The 14,346-nt window shown below is 44.9% G+C and overlaps 1 protein-coding gene across 1 annotated transcript; it reads left to right on the forward strand.

Annotated features, from left to right (window-relative positions):
- Positions 1-483: 483 nt before the first annotated feature.
- Positions 484-6,417, forward strand: LOC140369469 (G-protein coupled receptor 26-like). The gene is made up of 3 exons (XM_072456815.1): positions 484-1,157; positions 3,967-4,080; positions 6,180-6,417. The coding sequence occupies exons 1-3, from the start codon at positions 484-486 to the stop codon at positions 6,415-6,417; spliced, it is 1,026 nt and encodes a 341-aa protein (XP_072312916.1).
- The last annotated feature ends 7,929 nt before the right edge of the window (positions 6,418-14,346 follow it).

Consider the following 14,346-nt stretch of genomic DNA (forward strand, 5'->3'; position numbering starts at 1 on the left):
CGCTTTTGCTTTTATGCAAGTGAAAAGATGTCACTTTTGGAGACATTTACGCGCGACGCAGAGACACGCGCCGGTCCCACGAGCTCCGCGCGTGTTTGTTGTTGTGGAGCGTGGATAAAGGCGACACTGGATCAGAAGAACGCGTCCTCACGGGTCGTTATTTGGGCCTGAACTGAGCTGGTTTCAGTTCTAGTCTTGAGCCGGGTTTAGTTTGAGTTTAGTCGCAGTTTTGATGCGGTGAATGTGAAAAGTGTGAACGGGAGGTTCTGGAGACGTGACCAGGGGACAAAGCCATGAGCACGCGTGGACACAGCGGGACGCAGGGGACACGCAGTCTGAAGCCATGAGCACGCGTGGACACAGCGCGTGGACACAGCGGGACGCAGGGGACACGCAGTCTGAAGCCATGAGCACGCGTGGACACAGCGGGACGCGCACGGGACACGACACGTAGCGGGCTGTGAGCGCGCGCCTCGGCACAGGATGGACGCGGTGGAGCTCGCGGCTTGCGCCTTCATGCTCGTCATCATCGTCGTGAGTTTGGTGTCCAACATTTTGGTGTTGGTGTGTTTCCTGTACAACCCGGAGCTCCGCGCGCAGGTGCCCGGGCTCTTCACGCTCAACCTGACCGTCTGTAACGTCGCGCTCACGGTCTCCAACATGCCGCTGACGCTCGCGGGCGTCGTGAGCGGCGCGCAGCCCGGAGGAGACGCGCTGTGCCAAGTGCTGGGCTTTTTGGACACGTTCTTATCCACGAACTCGATGCTGAGCATGGCGGCGCTGAGCATCGACCGCTGGCTCGCCGTGGTCTTCCCGCTGCGGTACCACTCGAGGATGCGGCACCGGGACGCGCTGCTGGTGCTGGGATACGCGTGGACGCACTCGGCCTCGTTCTCCGCCGCGGCCGCGTGCCTGTCGCTCGTCGGGTATCACCGGCTGTACGCGTCGTGCACGCTGGTGGCGAGCTCCCGCGCGCACGAGGCCCGGACGCGGTTTGTGGCGTTCACGGTGCTGTTCCACGCGTGCACGTTCCTGCTGTCGTGCGTGGTGCTGTGCGTCACGTACCTCAAAGTGCTGAAAGTGGCGCGGTTCCACTGCAGAAGGATCGACGTGATCACCATGCAGACGCTCGTGCTGCTCGTGGACATCCACCCGAGGTAAAGCGCGTCACGGGGAGAGGAAAGTTACTTCAAAGTACTTCAAAGTATATAAATCTAAATAGTGCTTCATTTTAGTCCAGTCCTTGATTGTCAGGGCAGTTACTGTGGTCATGGCAGTTTTGAGTACTTAGTTCAAAGCTCAAGAGTCTGGAGATGATTTATGGAGCTAAAAACAGCAGCAGATTGTCACTTTTACAGATGGAGAAAAGGTCAGTTATGGAGGAGATTCAGAACGGAGTGTTTCTGAGGCTCGGAGGGGAGAGGACTTTATCAAACTGTGAACCAAGCTGAACATGACTCCAGCCGAGTTTGTGACGAGGAGCAGAGCGAGAACTTAGCTTAGGGATCTTCTCAAAATAGGTTGAAGCTTAAAAGATGTAATATTTTTCGTCTCTCTTCTGGCTTCACAAAAATTTTACGTGTTGATAAAACGATAATAGCTTGATAGACCTGCTCACCTCTAGTGAACATCTCTGAACATCCTTTGGTTTTTTTATCAGTAGAAGTCATAAACTGTGAGATGACCACATTGAGACAGTCTCAAGAGGATGAGAGAGTGAGAAACTCATGTTTCTTGTCAAAACCTGTAATTGTCAATTGCCTGAGTTTAGATCTTAGACATGTCAGAATGACAGAAGCAGAACACACGCTTTTGTCTCAGTGAGAATCTCACGTCTTCTGTGATTGGCCAAACCTCATGCGGGTTTATTTTGGTTCTTCTTCCGGTCAGTGCGTAGCACGTTACTAGAGCCTGATCTCTTGATCATTTGCTGATCAAGAGATTTTCCAACTTTTCTGCACCAGCCGCGTTGACGCCCGCCCCGCTCCCCGCACGGCCACGGCACGCCGTGCTCTCCCGCACGCACCCGCCGCCTGATGTTGGCCTAATGCTCGTTGCTGAGAGTTTTTTAGCATTTCAAAACAATTACTGCCACAACAATGTATTGAAGCTTCAAAGCAACAAAAAGACAAAATGTAGGTTCAACCTCCCAAGACGAAAAATATGAAGTCTTTTCAGCTTCAACCCATTTTGAGATGATCCCTTAATGTGTGTCCTTTAAAGGTCAGACAGTTGCATTATTAAAGCAGAAAAAAAGAATATCCCATTTTCATCAATAATGCACTTTATTCATAAATATTCTCTATCTGTGTCAGTCGCCTCATTTCGACCTTTACTTAGTCAGATGAACAATAGAGATCATTGTTTGACTTGTCGACTATGAAAAGATGTCACAATGTCAAATGTCAGTGTTACGATGATTGTAGAAATAACATCTCCATTTTACGATTAGTTCTTACATGTTATTGCACCAAACAAGCAGGGAATACTTTTATCTCTTTACTTCAAACGTTCTGAATTAAAAAGTACACAGCCTGATAAAAAAGGCACAAGTTTTCTATTTTTGAGTAGAGATTAAACAGAAATGACTCATCAATGATGCTTTATTATTGATTCATTCTTACGATGACATTGCGATCTGAATAATCACGATTGTCGATGAACCAAACGATCCTGACGTCCTGAAATCATCTTTAGATCTTTAGTTTCATCTCCACTAAAGACACAGTTCCTCCGGCGCTTTGATGGAGTTTTACTTGAAAGCAAAAAGGAAATAAGATGAAACTAAAAATGTCAATGAGACGCACAGTAAACGACGGATTCAAGGTTTGGACTCAGGAAATGCAGAGCTCAAATCAAACGTTTCAACTTCAAACCAGTTTCTTCTGACGTGAATCTGTCTCTGAGCAAAGGAGACGTTTCACCTGAAGGAAGTTCAAAGTAAAGGAAACGATCAAAGACAGAATCAAACTGAGTTATAAACACCTTTAATATGGGTTTAATTCTGGGTTTTAGTCCTGGGTGTGTTATAAACAGTCCTTGTTGTGTTACAGTGTGTTATAAACTGTCCTTGTTGTGTTACAGTGTGTTATAAACTGTCCTTGTTGTGTTACAGTGTGTTGTAACAGTCCTTGTTTTGTTACAGTGTGTTGTAACAGTCCTTGTTGTGTTACAGTGTGTTATAAACAGTCCTTGTTGTGTTACAGTGTGCTATAAACTGTCCTTGTTGTGTTACAGTGTGTTATAATCTTTCCTTGTTGTGTTACAGTGTGTTGTAACAGTCCTTGTTGTGTTACAGTGTGTTATAATCTGTCCTTGTTGTGTTACAGTGTGTTATAAACTGTCCTTGTTGTGTTACAGTGTGTTGTAACAGTCCTGGTTGTGTTACAGTGTGTTGTAACAGTCCTTGTTGTGTTACAGCGTGTTATAAACAGTCCTTGTTGTGTTACAGTGTGTTGTAACAGTCCTTGTTGTGTTACAGCGTGTTATAAACAGTCCTTGTTGTGTTACAGTGTGTTGTAACAGTCCTTGTTGTGTTACAGTGTGTTATAAACAGTCCTTGTTGTGTTACAGTGTGTTGTAACAGTCCTTGTTGTGTTACAGTGTGTTGTAACAGTCCTTGTTGTGTTACAGTGTGTTATAAACAGTCCATGTTGTGTTACAGTGTGTTATAAACAGTCCTTGTTGTGTTACAGTGTGTTGTAACAGTCCTTGTTGTGTTACAGTGTGTTGTAACAGTCCTTGTTGTGTTACAGTGTGTTGTAACAGTCCTGGTTGTGTTACAGTGTGTTGTAAACAATCCTTGTTGTGTTACAGTGTGTTGTAACAGTCCTTGTTGTGTTACAGTGTGTTGTAACAGTCCTTGTTGTGTTACAGTGTGTTGTAACAGTCCTTGTTGTGTTACAGTGTGTTGTAACAGTCCTTGTTGTGTTACAGTGTGTTGTAACAGTCCTGGTTGTGTTACAGTGTGCGTCAGCGGTGTCTAGAGGAGAAGAAGAGAAGACGACAAAGAGCCACAAAAAAGATCAGCACCTTCATTGGGACCTTCATGATCTGCTTTGCTCCGTACGTCATCACCAGGTACAGACAAATACTACTAATACTACAAATACTACAAATACTACAAATACTACAAATACTACTACTACTACATACGTTTGTTGCACGTCACAAGCTTTACAAGCCTCTCAGGTACAGTAGGACGCATGGGTCGATATCTTTCACGGCCTCTGAGCGGAGTATCCACAAACTGAAGCTAGAATTTCAGAAAAGTTCCAAATTTTACATTTGTTGTCATTTGCACTTATAAAGTCTGAATTGCGTCAAATTTGTGTTGTTAAACCCCTTAAACCTACGTGAAACAAATACATTTGGTGTGATAGCGCCCCCTACAGAGTGAAATTACATTTCATTTAGGGAACAACATTTTTTGTTTCTCCAAATATTATGAAATTTGGCACAAAATTCCAATTTAACGTCCCAATCAAAAAAGTCAATGAGACTTTGTTACGGTGTAGCCATAGCGATGACAGAACCCTCCCATGCTATTCCAATGGGAAAAATGCCAACTTTGAACTCTCTGAATTTGAACTAAGTACTACGGTCTCCCAGGTTTAGTCCAGGTTTAGTCCAGGTCTAGCCCAGGTTTTGTCCAGGTTTAGTCCAGGTTTAGCCCAGGTTTAGTCCAGGTTTTGTCCAGGTTTAGTCCAGGTTTAGTCCAGGTTTTGTCCAGGTTTAGTCCAGGTCTAGCCCAGGTTTTGTCCAGGTTTAGTCCAGGTTTAGTCCAGGTTTAGTCCTGGTTTAGTGCAGGTTTTGTCCAGGTTTAGTCCAGGTTTAGTCCTGGTTTAGTCCAGGTTTAGTTCCAGGTTTAGTCCAGGTTTAGTCCAGGTTTAGTTCCAGGTTTAGTCCAGGTTTAGTTCCAGGTTTAGTGCAGGTTTAGTCCAGGTTTAGTGCAGGTTTTGTCCAGGTTTAGTCCAGGTTTAGTCCTGGTTTAGTCCAGGTTTAGTTCCAGGTTTAGTGCAGGTTTAGTCCAGGTTTAGTCCAGGTTTTGTCCAGGTTTAGTTCCAGGTTTAGTGCAGGTTTAGTCCAGGTTTTGTCCAGGTTTAGTCCAGGTTTAGTCCTGGTTTAGTCCAGGTTTAGTTCCAGGTTTAGTCCAGGTTTAGTCCAGGTTTAGTTCCAGGTTTAGTCCAGGTTTAGTTCCAGGTTTAGTCCAGGTTTAGTCCAGGTTTAGTCCAGGTTTAGTCCGGGTTTAGTTCCAAGACAACTCCCCTGAGAAACCCTAGCACCTTTTTTATATTTGGCAAAGTGAAATGTTTTTGTGTGAGACTTATTATGATAAAGCACAATGTAGTTTCACGTGCGAGCTGCAGGGGGCGCTCTATTGCCAGAGCTACTTATTTCTGCTTTAAATTGAGTCTACAGAGCCGCGGCGCACGGCCGAAAACTGCTAGGCTATTTGACCGCGTCGGGTTAGACCGTGCTGGGTTAGGCTTAGAGTTAGGGTTAGGGCTAAGGTTAGGGTTAGGGCTAAGGTTAGGGTTAGGGCTAAGGTTAGGGCTAAGGTTAGGGTTAGGGCTAAGGTTAGGGTTAGGGCTAGGGTTAGGGTTAGGGCTAAGGTTAGGGCTAAGGTTAGGGTTAGGGCTAAGGTTAGGGTTAGGGCTAGGGTTAGGGCTAAGGTTAGGGCTAAGGTTAGGGTTAGGGCTAAGGTTAGGGTTAGGGTTAGGGCTAAGGTTAGGGTTAGGGCTAAGGTTAGGGTTAGGGCTAGGGTTAGAGTTAGGGTTAGGGCTAAGGTTAGGGTTAGGGCTAAGGTTAGGGTTAGGGCTAAGGTTAGGGTTAGGGCTAAGGTCAGGATTAGGGCTAAGGTTAGGGTTAGGGCTAGGGTTAGAGTTAGGGTTAGGGCTAAGGTTAGGGCTAAGGTTAGGGTTAGGGTTAGGGTTAGCCATGAGGCTATATGGCCGTGCTGCGGCTCCTGAAACATCTGGGCCATTTGACCGCGCCGCGGCTCTGCAGCCACGGCCTTAAATTGAAGGAAATGTTCACTTTTAGTCATATAGTCTACAAGAAAACCACGCAATTGTAATAGTTTCAGTCATTATTAATCCTTTTTATTATTCAGTTGTAGTGAACATGTAGTGACTCAGCCTGGCCACGCCCCTCTGGCCCCGCCTATGTCTCCCCAGGGTGCTGGAGCTGTTCCCGGCCGTGCACGTCCCCCCTCGCTGGGCCCTGCTCTCCAAACTGCTGGCCTACAGTAAAGCCGCCTGCGACCCGTTCGTCTACTCGCTCCTGCGCCACCAGTACAGGCAAACCTGCGCCCACATCCTCGACCGGGTGCTGAGGCGGCGGGCCCTGGACACGGCGCGGAGGGGCCCGGAGCACCGCGGGGAGGGCGAGGGGCGGGGCCAGAGTTTGTCCTGATGTCTCTGGTTCCTCTCTGTTTCCTCTCTTTGTCTCTGTTTCTTCTCTGTTTCCTATCTTTGTCTCTGTTTCCTCTCTTTGTCTCTGTTTCCTCTCTTTGTCCTCTCTTTGCCTCTGTTTCCTCTCTTTGTCTCTATTTCCTCTCTGTTTCCTCTCTTTGCCTCTGTTTCCTCTGTTTCCTATATTTGTTTCTGTTTCCTCTCTGTTTCCTCTCTTTGTCTCTGTTTCCTCTCTGTTTCTTCTCTTTGTCTCTATTTCCTCTCTATTTCCTCTTTTTGTCTCTATTTCCTCTCTGTTTCCTCTCCCTCGACGGCGAGGGGCGGGGCCAGAGTTTGCCCTGATGTCGTCGACGATCAGGAAGGCGTCATTATATTCAAGGTGGATGTTTTTCAGCGTTGTCGCGGCGATTCCCGACACACTTCTGACGCTGAGGAAACGACTTAAGCGCCGACGTCGTTCTCTTCGGACACACGGCCCTCGACGTCGCGACTCGAGGGTCCGAAATACGAGCGGCACCACCGATCAATGCGTCTTTGCCCTTTTTTTGCCTCGTTTTTGCCCGTGTTTTGATCAAATCAACTTTAAACGACAAGCGTTTCTCCATATTTGCTGTGTGTGGAGCGTAGGGGGAGATAAAGGACACTACTCTGTCCGTATTCATTTGTCATTTGACCCGTATCCGATTTGTCTGCAGTTTGTGAATGCGTAGCAACTGAGCTGTACATTTGCTGACCACTGGGGGCAGCAACGACTCAAAAAAGTGACTAGAACAAGCGGCAAAACAAAGAAAGGCGTCGCTCACCTCCTTTTCTTGGCTCTTTTTCCAGCAGTTGGACGCCGCCATGTTGGTTTTTCTTGGCGCACTTTTTCTTCCGTTGGGGCGTCCTCTGGTGGTGGTTTACAGAACACAGACCTGACGTTTGAAGAGTTTGTTTCGTCTGTTCAGGTGTGAAAATGGAGCATAAATGAGCCTTAAGTCTGTATCATGTGATCATCTGCGTTCATACTCGCTCTTTTAGACGTCAGGTACAAACGAATTATGAAGTAAAGTTGTAGAAAGTAAAGTCTCCTGTTCGTTTTCTGGTTTAGAAGCAAAGGCAGAATCAAAAATAGTTTGCCGAGATAATTGTTTCATTTTAATTGTCAAAAGAGAAATTGAGGATGAGAAATAAGACCGCATATCTATTGTTATTGAATGTAGAGGGTAGGACTCACTCACAGAGGTGGAGAGAGGACATATATATAATAGTTACTTTACAATAATATTACTCCAGTAAAAAGTAGTGGCCCAAATGATTACTCAAGTATAAACGTGTCTCTGAGTAACATTTTGAAGGTCAAATGTACTGAATATATTATGTCTGAAACTGGAACTTTCTGCAGTGATAAAGTAAAAAGACCCAGAGTGAGTCCTGAGGTCGTTCTGCTGCGTCTGAGCGACAAGATCTGTCTCTTCAACACCTCTGTTTCCTCTCTGTTTCCTCTCTGTCTCCTCTCTGTTTCCTCTCTGTCTCTGTTTCCTCTGTCTCTGTTTCCTCTCTGTTTCCTCTGTCTCTGTTTCCTCACTGTTTCCGCTCTGTTACCTCTCTGTTTCCTCTCTGTCTCTGTTTCCTCTCTCTGTCTCTGTTTCCTCTCTGTTTCCTCTCTCTGTCTCTGTTTCCTCTCTGTTTCCTCTCTGTGTTTCTGTTTCCTCTCTGTTTCCTTAGTGTTTCCTCTCTGTTTCCTCCCTGTTTCCTCTCTGTTTCCTCTCTGTCTATGTTTCCTCTGTCTCTGTTTCATCTCTGCCTTTGTTTCCTCTCTGTTTCCTCTGTTTCCTCAGTCTTTGTTTCCTCTCTGTTTCCTCTTTGTCTCTGTTTCTGTTCAAACACAAAAGGGTTTGAAATGTGATTATTTACAAAGAGACAGATCTTGTTGTATTTTGTCCAAACCTTTTGTAGTTTTAACTTGTTGAAATTGAAGGCTTGAAAATATCATAAAGATATTTAAACTGTGAATATTTCATTTTCATATTTCAAACACAATGAAAACACTGCAAAATTCTACCATTGAAATTCAAGAATCAAAACAATTCAGATTTTCATGTCTTTGGTTCACTTTTTCTTATGGATTAAAATTACATTTAAATCAGGAAAATGTGGCCACTTTTTTGACATTTTTAATTTCTCACAGCCATAAATCAGATTTGTTCTTATTCATTCTGGTCCTTTTTATACTTTAAGATGTTTCATTTTAGAATCACTGCTGCATCGAAACACATCAAAACTGAATGTTTGTGAGACTCAAACACATTAAAAATGCTTTTATGAAACTGACATTGTTTTTGTTTTTAAATTACAAATTCACACAAAGAGAAAAAGTATTTATGTATTTTCTTGTTTTTGCACTAATTTATTACAGTATTTGTTAAATTTCATTGTAAGATTTTTGGACAAAATCTTACAATGAAATTGAATAAATTCAAGATGTAGCATATTTATGTAATTTATTACATTGAAAATGTTTTATGTTGTAAATTATACTTCAAATGTAAATGTTTATCTTCATTTGTCAAAATAAAGATAGAAATGAGAAATTAATGTTGTTTTTGTAAAACAATCTTGTACTTTATTGATATTGAATAAATTGTAGTTTTTAAAAACTGAATCAACGTTTGATTATTTTTGTGCTTCAGATTTAAACCAGAACTAAACCAGGACTAAACCAGGTCTAAACCAGGACTAAACCAGGACTAAACCAGGACTAAACCAGGTCTAAACCAGGACTAAACCAGGACTAAACCAGGACTAAACCAGGACTAAACCAGGACTAAACCAGGACTAAACCAGGTCTAAACCAGGACTAAACCAGGTATAAACCAGGTCTAAACCAGGACAAACCAGGTCTAAAGTTTAAAAAAATCTGAAAAACACATATGAAGTATGTAGTTGATTTTTATTAATCCAAAATAAAACATTCAAAGAACAATTCGCTGATATTTTTTTTTTGCACAAATATTATTTTTGGATAAGGCTGCCCCAAATAAATTGTATGTTTGCTGTAAACCGACCCAACATTTTTCAAGTGGGTCGGTCAGTAAATTCTTATTTTTTTAACTTTTATTTTTTTAACTGCCATTTTTTGACTCGAAGTGACCGCCAGGGGCCAAGCTTCAACAGTCCAGGGGTCAGGCTTCAACAGTCCAGGGGTCAGACTTCAACAGTCCAGGGGTCGGGCTTCAACAGTCCAGGGGTTAGACTTCAACAGTCCAGGGGTCAGACTTCAACAGTCCAGGGGTCGGGCTTCAATAGTCCAGGGGTCAGAGGCTTCAACAGTCCAGGGGTCAGGCTTCAACAGTCCAGGGGTCAGGCTTCAGCAGTCCAGGGGTCAGGCTTCAACAGTCCAGGGGTCGGGCTTCAACAGTCCAGGGGTCGGGCTTCAACAGTCCAGGGGTCAGGCTTCAACAGTCCAGGGGTCGGGCTTCAACAGTCCAGGGGTCAGGCTTCAACAGTCCAGGGGTCAGACTTCAACAGTCCAGGGGTCAGGCTTCAACAGTCCAGGGGTCAGGCTTCAACAGTCCAGGGGTCAGGCTTCAACAGTCCAGGGGTCGGGCTTCAACAGTCCAGGGGTCAGGCTTCAACAGTCCAGGGGTCAGGCTTCAACAGTCCAGGGGTCAGGCTTCAACAGTCCAGGGGTCGGGCTTCAACAGTCCAGGGGTCAGGCTTCAACAGTCCAGGGGTCAGGCTTCAACAGTCCAGGGGTCAGGCTTCAACAGTCCAGGGGTCGGGCTTCAACAGTCCAGGGGTCAGGCTTCAACAGTCCAGGGGTCAGGCTTCAACAGTCCAGGGGTCGGGCTTCAACAGTCCAGGGGTCAGGCTTCAACAGTCCAGGGGTCAGGCTTCAACAGTCCAGGGGTCAGGCTTCAACAGTCCAGGGGTCGGGCTTCAACAGTCCAGGGGTCAGGCTTCAACAGTCCAGGGGTCAGGATTTAACAGTCCAGGGGTCAGGCTTCAACAGTCCAGGGGTCAGGCTTCAACAGTCCAGGGGTCAGGATTTAACAGTCCAGGGGTCGGGCTTCAACAGTCCAGGGGTCGGGCTTCAACAGTCCAGGGGTCAGGCTTCAACAGTCCAGGGGTCGGGCTTCAACAGTCCAGGGGTCGGGCTTCAACAGTCCAGGGGTCAGGCTTCAACAGTCCAGGGGTGAGAGGTTTCAACATTCAACGAAGGAGAACGTCTCGATCAACCCGATCATGAGACTAAATCTCCAGATTTTCAGATATTTCAATCGACCTTTTGTCAAATCAAATCATCAAATCAATTTATTTTTGTAAGGCCCAAAATCACAACAACAGTTGCCTCTGAGGGCCACAGGGAGAAATGAATCAACAATGTCTGTGGTGGCGATGGAGTCAGACAATGTCTGTGATGGCGAGGGACGATGTCCCAGGGTCCTCTGTCCTTAGACTCTCCTTCTCGGCCAGGAAAAACTACAAAAAAAACCTCTTTGGGAAAAAAGCGTAGAAACCTGGAGGAGTTCCAGTGAAGGAGAGATCCGACTCTCACAGACGGACAGACGGACACGAGGAGACTGGAGCTGGACCCACTCTTCAGGCAGATGAGGGACCGACTGAGGCGAACTGGACCCACTCTTCAGGCAGATGAGGGACCGTCGGAGTCGAGCAGGACCCACTCTTCAGGCAGATGAGGGACCGTCGGAGGCGAACTGGACCCACTCCTCAGGCAGATGAGGGACCGTGGGAGGCGAGCTGGACCCACTCTTCAGGTAGATGAGGCACCGTCGGAGGCGAGCTGGACCCACTCTTCAGGCAGATGAGGGACCGACTGAGGCGAACTGGAGCCACTCTTCAGGCAGATGAGGGACCGTCCACATGGGGCAGGGACCACTTCACCAGGAGAGGGACATCTGGGTCCACAGGTCCTCAGGAGTGAGAGAAAGAAAAAGAAGGCGGTGAACAGTTTGCAAGTGGAATTAAAAAATAAATATTGTTTGATAGCATAAGTAGTCAGGAGAAGAAGAGGATAGTGCTCAAGCTGTCATACTTCCCCCAGCACAGTTACTCCTAGGGCAGCGTAGCTGAAGCTGTGGGTTTATCTTTCTGTTCCTAACTACTCTGACCATAAGCGATTTCAAAGAGGAACGTTTTAAGCCTGGACTTAAATGAAGAGACTGTGTCAGCATATTTAACATGGGTCGGGAGCTGATTCCATAACACAGGGGCTTGGTAGCTAAACGCTCTACCTCCTACAGTACTTTTAGAGACTCTTGGCACCACCAGAAGGCCGGCATTCTGAGAGCGAAGAGCTCTGTTTGGATGATATGGTTCTATAGCATCTTTGAGGTAGGATGGGGCCATGTCATTTATGGCTTTGTAGGTCAAGAGTAGAATTTTGAATTTGATTCTGGACTCGACGGGGAGCCAGTGAAGAGACTTCAGCACTGGCGTAATGTGCTCTCTTCTTTTTGTTCCTGTTAGTAATCTTGCTGCTGCATTTTGAACCAGTTGAAAGCTTTTTATGGAGCTTTTAGGACACGCTGCAAGCAGGGAGTTACAGTAGTCTAATCTAGTCGTTACAAATGCATGGATAAGTTTTTCGGCATCACTTTTAGGCAGGATTCTTCTGATTTTGGCTCTTGTTGCGCAAATGGAAATAGGCTGTTTTACAAGCTTGATTTATATGAGCTTTAAATGAGAGCTCCTGGTCAAATAAGACTCCAAGGTTTCTTACAGTAGAACTGGAGGCTACACTGACATTGTCCAGTGTGACTATCTGCTCAGATAGAGCGTCTCGTAGATGCTTAGGGCCAAGCACAATGACCTCGGTTTTTTCAGGGTTAAGAAGCAGGTAGTTTAGTGTCATCCAGGTTTTTATCTCCTTCACACAAGTACTAAGTCTGTCTACTTGATCGCTCTGATCAGGTTTCATTGATAAATACAGCTGAGTGTCGTCTGCATAGCAGTGGAAGTTAATGTCATGCTTTCTGATAATGTTGCCTAATGGTAGCATATAAAGAGTAAACAGAATTGGACCGAGTACCGAACCCTGTGGCACACCGTGAATTACTTTAGAGCTTGGTGAGGAGCTCTGGTTTACATTAACAAATTGGAACCTATCAGATAGATAGGATTTAAACCAGCTGAGGGCTGTTCCTCCAACACCTACATCACATTCTAACCTCTGCAGTAGAATGTTGTGGTCAATGGTGTCAAACGCTGCGCTGAGGTCCAACAGAACCAGGATTGAGACCAGTCCATCGTCAGCGGCTAATAACAAATCATTTGTGACTTTAACTAGTGCAGTTTCAGTGCTGTGGTGGGCTCTGAACCCTGACTGGAAAACTTCAAATAAGTTATTGTCCTGCAGGTGGCGACAAAGCTGTTTTACTACAACTTTTTCAAGGATTTTAGAGACGAAGGGAAGATTTGAAATAGGTCTGTAGTTTACCAATAGGTCGGGATCTAGATTAGGCTTTTTCAGAAGAGGTTTAATGACTGCATGTTTGAAGGACTGTGGAACATAGCCACTTTCGAGTGAAGTATTTATTATATTAAGAATAGGGTCTATAATTAGGGGAAGAATGTCTTTGAGGAGTCTGCTTGGAATGGGGTCTAGGACACAAGTTGAGCTTTTAGAGGACATAATGGCTGAAGTTATCTCTGCTTGATCAACAGCTGTGAACCTTTCTAGGTTTACAGGTGGATTTATATGGGACGTTAGATTTACAGCTTGGGCTAGTTCAGGGCTAATAGCGGGGGTAATTTCATCTAATTTATCTCTGATTGTTTTTATTTTATTATTAAAAAATAGGAGGAAATCATCAGAGCTGAGTGTAGCTGGGATTGAGGGCTCTACTGCACTGTGACAGTTTGTTAGCCTAGCTACAGTGCTGAAAAGGAATTTGGTGTTACTTTTGTTGACTTCTATTAGATTTGAATAATATCTGGTTTGGGCCTTACGCAGAGCCTGCTTATAGGACAGCAGGCAACTTTTCCATGCTTTTAGGGATTCTTCGGTGTGAGAGCGACGAAATAATCCCTCTAACTTTCTAACTCTTTGTTTATGTGAACGCAGTTCTTGATTGTACCATGGGGAGGCGCGCTTTGGCCTAATGACCTTCTGTTTTAACGGCGCGACAACGTCAAGAGCAGACTTCAGAGAATTCATGGTCAAGTCGACACATTGATCACTTAAACTGGGACTAAAACTGTTCTCAGCAGGATCACATGACATGTCACTGAATATTGGCTCTATTATTTCTTTGAATTTTGAGATAGATTTTTCAGATATTGTCCTTTTCATTATAACTTTATTTTGTGGGACTGGATGATCTTTAAGAATAAACTGAAAGGTAATTAGGAAATGATCTGACAATATAGGGTTTTGAGGGAGGACAATGAGGTCACTAATCTCTGTTCCATACGTTAGGACAAGATCCAGAGTGTTCTTGTGAGTGTGAGTCGGTTTATTTACATTCTGAGTGAAACCAATGCTGTCTAACAAGGCGCTGAAGGCATTACTGAGAGCGTCATCACTCATGTTCACGTGGATATTAAAGTCTCCAACTATAACTATTTTATCCCAGGCTAACACTAAGTTTGATATAAAGTCAGAAAACTCTGTTAAAAACTCTGAATATGGACCAGGAGGTCGGTAGATAACTATGAACAAAACTCCTTTTTGGTTTTTCATATTTGGACATGTGATTGACAGCATAAGGCTTTCAAATGAGTGAAATGCATTGTTAGTTTTAGGGCTCATGAGTAGGCTTGAGTGGGAGATCACTGCCACACCACCACCTCGGCCTGTGCTCCTGGCAGTCTGAAAGTTAACATGGCTGGGTGGGGTGGACTCATTTAGTCTGACGTAGTCGTCTTGTTGAAGCCACGTTTCAGTTAGAGCTAGAAGATCTATGTTATAGTCACTAATTAATTC

The sequence above is a fragment of the Eucyclogobius newberryi genome, unplaced genomic scaffold, assembly GCF_026437365.1.
Source record: "Eucyclogobius newberryi isolate DKJ021-1_F unplaced genomic scaffold, fEucNew1.0.hap1 SCAF_20, whole genome shotgun sequence".
NCBI classification, from domain to species: domain Eukaryota; kingdom Metazoa; phylum Chordata; class Actinopteri; order Gobiiformes; family Gobiidae; genus Eucyclogobius; species Eucyclogobius newberryi.

Coding starts and splice junctions, on each gene's coding strand:
- LOC140369469 (XM_072456815.1), top strand. CDS start 484: ATGGACGCGGTGGAGCTCGCGGCTTGCGCCTTCATGCTCGTCATCATC. Junction 1,158..3,966: donor CTCGTGGACATCCACCCGAG/GTAAAGCGCGTC, acceptor GTTGTGTTACAG/TGTGCGTCAGCGGTGTCTAG. Junction 4,081..6,179: donor GCTCCGTACGTCATCACCAG/GTACAGACAAAT, acceptor ATGTCTCCCCAG/GGTGCTGGAGCTGTTCCCGG.